The 11,959-nt window shown below is 30.4% G+C and overlaps 1 protein-coding gene across 1 annotated transcript in view; it reads left to right on the top strand.

Moving 5' to 3' along the window:
* The window catches only part of LOC106464415 (protein cappuccino-like), a 67,378-nt gene that overhangs the window by 3,652 nt on the left and 51,767 nt on the right, over positions 1-11,959 (top strand). Inside the window, exons 2-6 of the mRNA XM_022392117.1 lie at positions 2,613-2,788; positions 5,946-6,081; positions 9,221-9,235; positions 10,326-10,387; positions 11,414-11,959. Of these exons, the coding sequence (XP_022247825.1) occupies positions 2,613-2,788; positions 5,946-6,081; positions 9,221-9,235; positions 10,326-10,387; positions 11,414-11,959 (935 nt within the window). The remainder of the gene's footprint in view (positions 1-2,612; positions 2,789-5,945; positions 6,082-9,220; positions 9,236-10,325; positions 10,388-11,413) is intronic.

The following is an 11,959-nucleotide window of genomic DNA, read 5'->3' as shown; positions in this document are numbered from 1 at the left end:
TCTGTAAAAACAAACTGTTCAAATCTTGCTTGTCTGTTGACATTCACAAGATATAATGTTTCTAAATACCTGACATTAAAATATCAAGTTATCCTGTAAAAACAAACTGTTCAAATCTTGCTTGTCTGTTGACATTCACAAGATATAATGTTTTCTAAATACCTGACATTGGTATGAGAAATTTAAATTATAGAAGTATGTGTAACTTGTTCTATGAAAAATAAAAATATTTGAATAAAAATATAAACTTGAAATATCACTTTCATCCTTAAATTTGCCATGTTTACTTTCATATCGATAACTGCTCATAATGCTAAAACTAAGAGATACTATATAATAACATTAAAGATTAACATTAGTGATGAATTATTACCTTAGGTAAGAACTGGTATGTCCTTATTAAATTAATTTTAGGAATTATGGTTGTATGCTAAATCTTTGTCAGGTTATAAGCATGCTGATTAACCAATTTACTTTATGCTTTGAATCTAAAGGAAAGTGTGTGTGTGTGTATATACAATCGGCAGTGTAAACCATGAATCTTTACTTATAAGTAACTATATTTCACTTGTGTGTCTAGGCATATAGTTTGTTCTTGTAAGTATAATGTGTAAACCATGAATCTTTACTTTTAAGTAACTATATTTCACTTGTGTGTCTAGGCATATAGTTTGTTCTTGTAAGTATAATGTTCATCTTTATATATTTTATCAAAGATGGCATTTTGCAGTGAGATTTAAGAGCCAGTCTTTTGTATTGTAAGTAGGAGGGATGTGCTGGGCTTTGTAAAGCTTTACATCAGAGAAAATTACATAGTTTTTTAGATAAATATTAAGATAGAATGAAATTTGTATCCTATGCATCACCTCAGCCACTCCTAAGTCTCTTTAGAACTTACTGTATTGTGTAACTGTACATACTTATTCTCCTAAGAATTTAGTCTATTGTGTAATTTAATTATTGTATGTATATGTACTAAGTCTCCTAAGAACTTAGCCTACTGTGTAACTAAAGTATTATACATAGTTTAAAAATCTTCCTGCTTTTGCAATTGATCTGTGTAATTACGTAAGGATTAACTCACATTACTTTGTAAGTACTTTTAAGTATAAAAAAAATTAATGATGTGAAAAAATACTTTATTTCAATAGATTTAAATCATATCTCTAATATCATGCTATAAGTGTTAAGTAAAATTATCTCACTTGAAGTAAGGCCATTGTGACAAATATTTCCTTATTTTTAGTTTTATGCTTTTATTCTTATGTGAAGTAAATAATGGAGATTGTTTTCTACAGTTATTTAGGTATCAAAACAGTTAAACCTCATTTTGGAGAAACGTGGGAGTATGTTGTGTATGTAATTACTGTAGATGTCAAGACATTTAAACCTCATCAGGGAGAAAAAAATGGGAATATGTTGTAAACTTATTATAGATGTCAAGAAATTTAAATCTCATATAGAAGAAACATGGGAGTATATTATATACTCATTGTAGATGTAAAGGTACTTAAACTACATTTGGGAGAAAAAATTGGAGTATGTTGTATATTTATTGTAGGTGTCAAGATATTTAAGTATCTTGACACTTACAATAAATATATCTTACTCCCACCTTTGTCCTAAGTGAGGTTTAAATATATTGACACCTACAATAAATATATCTTACTCCCACTTTTGTCCCAGATGAGGTTTAAATGTCTTGACCCCTACAATAAATATACAACATACTCTCATGTTTCTCCTAAGTGAGGTTTAAACCTCACTTAGGACAAACATGAGAGTATGTTGTATATTTATTGTAGGGGTCAAGACATTTAAACCTCATCTAGGACAAAAGTGGGAGTAAGATATATTTATTGTAAGTGTCAAGATATTTAAACCTCACTTAGGACAAATATGGGAGTAAGATATATTTATTGTAGGTGTCAAGATATTTAAACCTCTCTTAGGAGAAACATGAGAGTATGTTGTATATTTATTGTAGGGGTCAAGACATTTAAACCTCATCTAGGACAAAAGTGGGAGTAAGATATATTTATTGTAGGTGTCAAGATATTTAAGCATCACTTGGGAGAAGCCTAGGAATGCATTTTATACTTACTGTAGATGTTAAGGCATTTAAACCTCATGTAAACCATCATTTTTGAACTTGGAGGGAGATCTGGATTTTTTCTATAAAAAGTTATTTATTGATAACAGGTGAGAAACCTTTGAGGATTATGTCTGTCTTCTTTATATTATGTATTTAGTGGGTAGTTTTCTTCAGTTTGAAAACTATTGTATTTTTTCATGTGCTCCTAACATGTGAGAACTTTTATATATCACGTGGATATTAATCAGTTGAAATGTGTACAAAAGTTTATGTAGTTCATCACACCTCCTGAATATTTATCAGTGTTTCAGTTAATTAATTAATTATATTTCTCAACATTTATTATAATTTTATAAACAGTCTTTTTATAAGTGGACAATGAAATTTTCAGACAGTCCTCTTACATTTAAAACATATTTGTCTATATTTCTGTGATCATAATTAGGCACATTAGTTTTGAAATAAAATGGTGATTAGTTAAATTTTTATCTATTTTCTTGACTTTAACTCCCTTTAGGTCAAATGCTGATCAACTGGTTTTGCTCTGCTTTTCCTGATGTTCATTACCTTCATAGTAAGCTGAACAAACAAGACCTTAAAATCCTTGGAGCCCAGTTTTGTACTCATCTGTTAGCTGCTGGAGTGTTGCGTCAGATTGAAGATGAAAATGTCCCTCTAGAAGTACTTTTTAGAGTGAGTTAATGATAGATGTACTTCAAGGTGATTGTTAGGTTTTTATATATATATGGATGGGCAGGATTCTTTACGGTAGGTGTCTGTGATTTGTTGATGATAAATTTCAACAATAAACAAGCAATAAACAGTCCACTTGTTTTAAAATAATACATTAAAACAAGTCAAACGTATGTACAAATGTTCATTACACAGTTGTATCCAGAGCTTTAAATAATTCTCTTTTTGTCAAAGTCCATACAGACTGGTTTGGTTATGTCCACTCAGATTTGTTCAATTACTTTAGAACACAAATGACAAGACAAATTATTCTTCTCTGCTCTATTCTTACAACAATTGGTGATAATTTTACTTATGTTACACTGTTGGGTTGTATCCAGAAATTTAAATAATTGTCTCTTTTTGTCAAAGTCCACTCAGATTTGTTCAATTACTTTAGAACATATTTGACAAGATAAATTATTCATCTCCCCTTTTGTTACAACAATTGGTGATAATTTTACTTATGTTACACTGTTGGGTTGTATCCAGAGATTTAAATAATTGTCTCTTTTTGTCAAAGTCCATTCAGATTTGTTCAATTACTTTAGAACATAATTGACAAGACAAATTATTCTTCTCTACCCTGTTGTTACAACACAGTCTGTGATAATTTCACTTTTAAAAGAAGTGCCACTATATGCTCTTTATGACTAAACTCACAAACACACAGTCTAGCTCTAGCTATCTTTCTAACTAACTGTCTATCTTTGTCTTACTTGAACTACATTTTATATGTGTATTTATAGACTTACAGTGCCTAGAACATTCTGCACACTACATGATAATGTGATGCAATAATACTCAATTGAAAAAACAAGAAAAACTTGGAAGTTTCCAGTAACATGATCCAGTAATACAATAAGCACCAATTCACAACAATGGAACTACACAATATATGATTTGTACACAGTTACATAAAGAAACCTGCAATAAACTGTTGCTTCTAAAAATAACTAAAGTTAACATTCTTGCTATACCTAAATAGAAACAGTTGTGTATATCTAACAGCGATGTTATACAAAAAGTTTTCTTCAGTCCTGTAATGTACATAATCAGAGAATGTGTTATGATATAATTACAATTGATCTGCCTATATATCATAAGCAGTATGTAGAAAAATCACAGAAGTAGTTTTACTTAGAGATGTGATGTTCATTAATATAAACCAAAGGTAAAATGTTTTAATATATGATATTTCTGTTGATTAATATAAACCACATTAAAAATGTTTCAAATGCAGTTCTTATTATAAGGTGTCCTGTTCTTTGTAGAAGCCTGAGGATAATGTTAATATACAGTTCTTACCCCCCCCCCCCACCCCCTTCATGTGAAGATGTTTAAACTTGGAGAATAGAAGTGTAGATAAAATTGGATATATTCCTACTTTTATTGGGTTAAATTTTGATAAATTAATCCAGCCGTGGTTGCAAGCTCATGATGTGGCTAAATAAGTAATAAATACATGTTGTGGGGTTCACACTTCTCCTTCATAGCCTTAGTCAACTTCATGTTTTAGCACATTAAAACAAACTATCCAGTGTTACTATAGCATGCAGTCTACCCAGATACTATCATCATCACCATTTTAATGATTCACTAAAACATAATTTCTTGCTAAATAATTTATATCTATCCACATTTTTCTTCAGCAAATAATAATAATTTAATAAGTAATTTAGGTTATAATTGTGCAAGTTTTGATTGTTGGAATTTATTTCATTCCAATTATATTTGCCCCAAAAATGTTATGTAATGGTATTTTGTATTTTATTAGTTTAAAAGCATTATTTATAATAAGTGGCACCAGTTGCAAATAAATGAAAGTTAAAATGGTGACCATGATAGTATCTGTGTAGACGGCACACTATAGTAGCACCAACTACCTTCTCCATAGTGCATCCCAAAATGAATATTCATATCAATGAGTTGAACACTAATGAGAAACAATTTGTAGATTGTGAGGCCTCAGAATTGCATATTTAGATATTTGGGTTGATTTTTCATACCAATTAACTAGTTATTTGATTTTATTAACTAATATCTATTTGGTTTAACCCAAATACATATGTAACTATTAACTATTGTTAGTCTAGCCTCTCCAGTTAAAGGAAATCTTGCCCTAACCTATCTCTAAACACTCTTAGGTATCTCTGCAGAGGGGTATTACTTTATATGTTGATAGTTTGTGTGCTTACTGAGTGTGAATACAAACTACAAGTGGATTTTTGGTAGTTTGTGTACTTGCTGATTGTAGGTATAAACTACAGGTGTAGAATAGTTTTGGATTTTTGGTAGTTTGTGTACTTGCTGATTGTAGGTATAAACTTCAAGTGTGGAATATTTTAGGATTTTTGGTATTTTTCTTACTTGCTGAGTATAGGTATAAACTACAGGTGTAGAATAGTTTATGATTTTTGGTAGTTTGTATACCTGCTGAGTATAGGTATAAACTACAGGTGTAGAATAGTTTAGGATTTTTGGTAGTTTGTATACCTGCTGATTGTAGGTATAAACTATAAGTGTGAAATAGTTTAGAATGTTTGGTAGTTTGTATACCTGCTGATTATAGGTATAAACTACAGGTGTAGAATAGTTTATGATTTTTGGTAGTTTGTATACCTGCTGATTATAGGTATAAACTACAGGTGTAGAATAGTTTAGAATGTTTGGTAGTTTGTATACCTGCTGATTATAGGTATAAACTACAGGTGTAGAATAGTTTAGAATGTTTGGTAGTTTGTATACCGGCTGATTATAGGTATAAACTATAAGTGTGAAATAGTTTAGAATGTTTGGTAGTTTGTATACCTGCTGATTATAGGTATAAACTACAGGTGTAGAATAGTTTAGAATGTTTGGTAGTTTGTATACCGGCTGATTATAGGTATAAACTATAAGTGTGAAATAGTTTAGAATGTTTGGTAGTTTGTATACCTGCTGATTATAGGTATAAACTATAAGTGTGAAATAGTTTAGAATGTTTGGTAGTTTGTGTATTTGAATGTAAATATACACTACAGGTGTAGAGTATATTAAGATGTTTTGTCATTATTCCTAATTTTTGTTTTTAGTAAAATGGATGCTAAATGTTGTATTTCCTGTTTTCTGATTGTAGCCTGATTTGATGTATTATTGGACGTACCTTGAGGCCCAGACAGCAAATACTCCTTCTCCAGGACGGCTGTCAACAAATTTGTGGCCACCTTTTCCTGCAGAAACTACAGAACAAAGATCAAAGATTTCATCCATTGGTAAGGTTATATGTTTAACCAGAACTTCTCTTAACTTTCTATATATTAAATATATAAAAAAAACAATTACACTAGATTAACAATATTTACAGGAAAATAAAACAGAAGCAACTCATAGAAATGTCATGTCACTCAGTTCTATTTTTTATTGTGTGTATCTACATGTAATGTGGCAAGCTTTTAGTAAAATGTACAAGTCTGTTGTGCACAAAAAATCAGATGTTACAAAAGTATTTGTACTCATGATATGTCTGTGAATTGAGAAGTGTGTGTGCATGGTGATATTCATGTGAAGAACAAATACTTTTGTCCATTGTACAGTTTTCATATTGTCTCTAGAATGTCCCAAATGCATATCAATAGTTTTTTCATGATGTTAGAAAAATACGTAGGTTCAAGAAGTCCTAATAGAAATGAATAAAGAACCTATAACCCAAGCACTTTCGAAGGGTGGACCTTTCTTCTTCAGGTCCACCTTTTAAAAGTGCTCAGGTTATAGGGTTTTTATTATTTTCTGTAGTTTTTTTTCAGTATCCAAGTATATTCTATCTGGAATTTACTCTTACCTACTACAATCTACTACTTTTTGGGTCTTTATTTATAAGGAATTTTGAGTAGCCCCATATATGCGACCCCACCTGAAATTATACTGTGCGTTCCCTCACTCTTCTAAAGTTTTAACATTTTTTATGCATAAGACTTGAATTAAGTATGTACGTAATAATGATTTAAATACCAATTTGTGAAACTTTTTGTCTAAATGATTCAGTTAGTTCTATCTGAAACCAAAATTTGTATGCTGCTGAATTCTAAACTTGTAACTTCTAAAACTCAGCATTAAACTATAGAAGGTGGGTGTGGCACCTGTCAGGGGTTGACAGAATTTATTTCTTGTTTCAACTGCATTCAGCAAAGTACTTTGAACCATACGTGTCAAAAGGGCAGGTAAGCTACATTCTCTTCTAGACTTGCATTTACTTGACTATCATGTTATGTTTCAAGCTATACTTTGCCAAATATCTACATTGTTTATAGCTTGTGCATAATGTGACATAAACCTTGCGAGGTATCATTATTGTTTTTAATGTTTCTTTTGAAATAAAGAAATAAAAACTGAGAAAATATTAAACTTTGAACTATAATGTACTAGACAATAATAATTTCATTAGAATACATTAATAGTAAAGTAGTTTAATTAAATTTTGAATGTAACTCAGTGAAATGTGCAGAAAGGAGTTTAAAATTGGTGTTGTTGTCATAGGGTTAAAGGGGATATCAAATCAGATAATACCAACATACAATTAGTAGATTATACAATATTTTAAGAATCTTTACCAGTCTGTAAGTTCTGCCAAATCTATTGAGATCTAAAACCTGGAAACTGTTTTGGATTTTTTATAAATCAGAAGGTTCAGACTTTATAATTAAATTTAATAATGCCTTAATTGCATTGCAAATTAACATTCAACTGATATAGTTACCTGCATTACTACCCTCCAGTCCTTCCCAAAGACTAAACTCAATAATGTTTAAGTTGTTATCTTCTGAGACTTAAAATTATTCCCCCCCCCACTCTCATCAAAAGGATGTGATGCTTTTTTTTAGAAAATAACTTGTGCTTCATACCAATTCTTCATCTTAAGAAAACTTAAAACATCTTTATATCTCAGAATCTTGCTTATTACAAAACTGTGATGTTTGTTATACTCTAGAATAACACAAAACTAAAGCCAACTTTACACCCAGAAATCACACACACATTTAAAGCTATGATTTTTAACTCTACGTGACTAAAACCAACTTTACATCAAGGAATCACACAGATTTAAAATCTATGATTTTTAACTCTGTATAACTAAAGCGAACTTTACACCCAGAAATCATGGATTTAAAATCTATCATCTTTAACTCAACAAAACTAATGCCAACTAGAAATCGCACAGATTTAACAGACTCCTTACGAGCTAGTGTGGGACATTTTTGTTGAAAAAAAAAATAACTATCCAATCTGGTTTTTCTTAATTTGAACTGAAATTTTTTGGACATTTTTATTGGCTAAAAAGAAGGTAGTTCCCTCACTCTTTTAGCATCGGGGCTGCGAAAAGTTATTTTAAGTGGTAAGGTGACTGAAATCTGTTGGTGCATCAAAAACTTAATGGCCAAACACAAGAAGCTTGAAAAATGACAAGTAGAGGTATTGAGGAACTGCTTAGAACCACCTTGGTAGATACTGTGCAGTAAGCCAAGTACAATATTATGTTTGTAGCTGCTTTCGAAGTGTTCCTGTCTACTCATCCTACTGCTGACTATCTTGATGCTTCAACCTTCCCAGGTGAAGTCGTTCGTATCTTAGTTGAAAACTAAACATAAAAAGGTGATACCAGAAGCATAAAAGGTTGGCAATTGCTTGATTAATAATGCTGAGAATGTGGCTTTGTTGAAATATACAAAATTTACTCACAGTGGGCAGTCCTTAGTACTAGCTTGTATGGAAACTTGAGGATGCTGTATTTCACTTAAATATTTATCAATTAACAAATGAAAACTTGTCTCAAAAAGATATGTCCAAAACCACCACATTTGGGAATTTCCAGATTGAACTTACTTTTAATATTCAGCATATTGTAGTGTAAAGACACCCCTTGGCTCCTGAGGGACATCTTAAAAGCTATGATCTATAACTCTACATAACTAAAACTAACTTTACACCCAGGAATCACTTGGATTTTAAAGCCTTAACTCCAGTTTTATGCAAGAAAGCAATAAAGTTTTGCATAAAATGATCATGTTCTGAAGTTCTTAATATTCATTTGATATTTTTTATGGATGATAGTATTTTACACTGTACATTACTTATACAATATCAGTGTTATTCTATTAATATATTGTGTTTTTGATATTTGAATATCTTTTACACACTATACTGTACTCTGAAGTTATAATGTATAATATGTTGCAGTGTTATTAACATTTAAATGTTTTTTACACACTATACTAACCCTGCAATTATTGTTTATAACATATTGCATTGTTATTGACATCTAAATACTTTTTACACGCTATACTGTACTCTGCAGTTATTGTGTATAATATGTTGCATTGTTATTGATATATAAATGTTTGTCTTATGCCTTCTTAGAAGAGATAAATGAAGGTAAGTGTTTCAGTTTAATACACCCAAACATGTTTTAGGGCAAAATTGATTCATAAAATGGAGAAACACAGGTTAACTTTCAAATTGTTGACTTTTTTTTATATATACTCTTTGCTACTGGTGAGGTCTACATATTGCATCATATTCATTAACTGTTTTTATCTGTTACAACAATCAGTGCAATAACTGATCAACAATAATTGGGTGAAATCATTTATTTCTGTGTAAGATATACCTCAGACCTATAAGTAATTAGAGGAATTAATTATAATATTGATGGTACTTTTGTTTACACTTTTTATGTGATTCATATATTATTAGGAATTCTGTAACAATTAAAGCATGGAACCACAAGTAGTTTGATGAATAAATAGTTTAGATAGGAAAATGTATTTAAAAAAGCCAAAGAGGTCTATCTATGTTAATGATTCTCTCCTACATTTCTTTTATATCACATAACTTTCACAGTGCTTTTTTGGCAGTTTTAAACAATACAACAACACATATTTAGGCAATGTCACTTTCATAAAAGTAACTTGTTCTCATATCTGTTTCTGTGCTCAGTATTGTATTGTGTATTCTGTTTAAATTATAATGTGGGTAAATATATAATAGAAAAAGGTAATTTAGTCTAGTTTCTACCCTTATTCTGTTTTAAGTTCGTAATGATGATAAATTAAGGATAGAAAAAATAACCTTGTCTAGTTCATACCTTTATGTTCAGGATTGTAATATTCTCTTTTGAATTCGTAACATGAATAAGTTAATGATAAAAGAAAATAATCTCATCTTAGTATTTATTGAGTAAGCTTTAAAATCTCCTCTTCCAGCTGATATCAGTAGAGGAATTGAAAGCTTGCTCAATGAATAGTGAATGTAGAAATAAAAACCTGAGTGAGTTTTTTCATTGTTGAAGGTGAGTGTTTTTAGTTGTAATAGTATATAAATTTAAATATTATTAAGAAGGAAGTGAAAACTTCTGTTAAAATGATAACTAAAACAAATAAGAATCAGTTCATAAGTGCATTTTCTTTAATTGTATGCATTAAAGAAAAATACAATTTGAAGTATGGTGGTTATTTTTTGGCAGATTTTCAACATATAAGCATGGGTTTAAAGTCAGGAAATAAAGATGACTTACAAAAGTTACAGGTAAGGTTTTAAGAAAATGAGATTATTATTTAACTGATGACAGAACACAATGTATTAAGGGAAAATTTAAAGTGATTCTAAAAAAGAAATTATTTTTACATTTCTTTACCAGTTCAGGTGGTGTCTTTCAAATAATTAAAACAATATAGCACTTTTGTACCCTTTGTAGAGTGTTGCATCATATTAAATAATATTTAAGACATAAGTACATAGTGGTCTCTGTGTTGTATGTTATCAGTTTATATGTACTTCAGATATTTAGCATCCTTCAACCTTTACTTGTAAATTGCAAATAAAGTTATTAAGTGTATCCATTAACCATATAACATATTAAAACTATCCTTGTAGTTTCTAAACATCTGGCTTCTAACCTTGTGCTAAATGTTATTAAAAACTTGTTCTGTCATTTCCAGACGTGGCCTCTAGCCACGTAACAAACACTATTAAAACTGTTCTTTTAATTTCTAAACATATGGCCTGTAACTGTGTATCAAATGTTATTAAAACTGATTGTATAGTTTCTAAACATATTTCATCTCACCATCTACCAAATATGAAAACTGATCTTGTAGTTTTTAAACATGTCATATAGCCATGTACCAATGTACCAATTATAATATTAAAATTGGTTATATAGTTTCTAAACATATGTAATCTAACCATGTATCAAATATTATGAAAACTGACCTTGTGGTTTCTAAAGATATGTCATATAACTATGTACCAAATTTTATTAAAATTGGTCTTGTAATTTTCAGTTATTTGGCTTCTAACCGTGTACAAACACACTTACTTGAAACAATAATGAGAGTAAATAATGATGTGTGTGTGATAGGTTTTTTCAGTCTCATTGTAAAGTAATATTACACATGCATTACTAATAAATACACAAACCTGTCATATGAGAAAATTTATAAAAGTCAATTTTGTATGAATAATACATACCCACTTACTTTGTGGTTGTCAAAATTATATTTATAAATTCTCAATGTCATGCTTGATAGAATTAGTTATATTTGTTATCAGAAAGAAGAAAATTGTGGATTGCAAGAAAATATAATTATTGACTATGAGTTCAAAATTGCAAAACTTCGACAAGAAGTGGAGAAATATCAGACTCTTGCTGGTATTCAAGAGTTGACCCGTCAGGCAAGAGATCTCAATGGAGAAGGATTAACTTTCACGTCTTCATTAGTTCAGACTGATATGCCATCACTGAATACTCTTTCCACTCAGACAGAAAGGCAGACATGTATTTCTGAATCAGTATCAATACAGACAAATGCTGAAAAATCAGAATTAATAACAACTGAAGCACAAACTGAAAGATTAATGGAAGATATTTCTGTTGAAGTTCAGACAGACTTTGAGCCAATTACTGTTGGAATTTCCTTGCCTTTGTTTGTTGCCACTACTATCTCAACATCTTCCAGTAAAATCACTAATTCTTCACCTGAAATTCCTCTTCCACTGCCACCACCAGTCTCTGGAATCTCCTTTCCTCCACCACCACCAGTCTCTGGAATCCCTCCTCCTCCACCACCACCAGTCTCTGGAATCCCTCCTCCTCCA

Source organism: Limulus polyphemus, unplaced genomic scaffold (assembly GCF_000517525.1).
Source record: "Limulus polyphemus unplaced genomic scaffold, Limulus_polyphemus-2.1.2 Scaffold1643, whole genome shotgun sequence".
NCBI classification, from domain to species: domain Eukaryota; kingdom Metazoa; phylum Arthropoda; class Merostomata; order Xiphosura; family Limulidae; genus Limulus; species Limulus polyphemus.
Note: the sequence above shows the minus strand (reverse complement) of the source record. Positions and strands in the feature narration are given on the sequence as shown.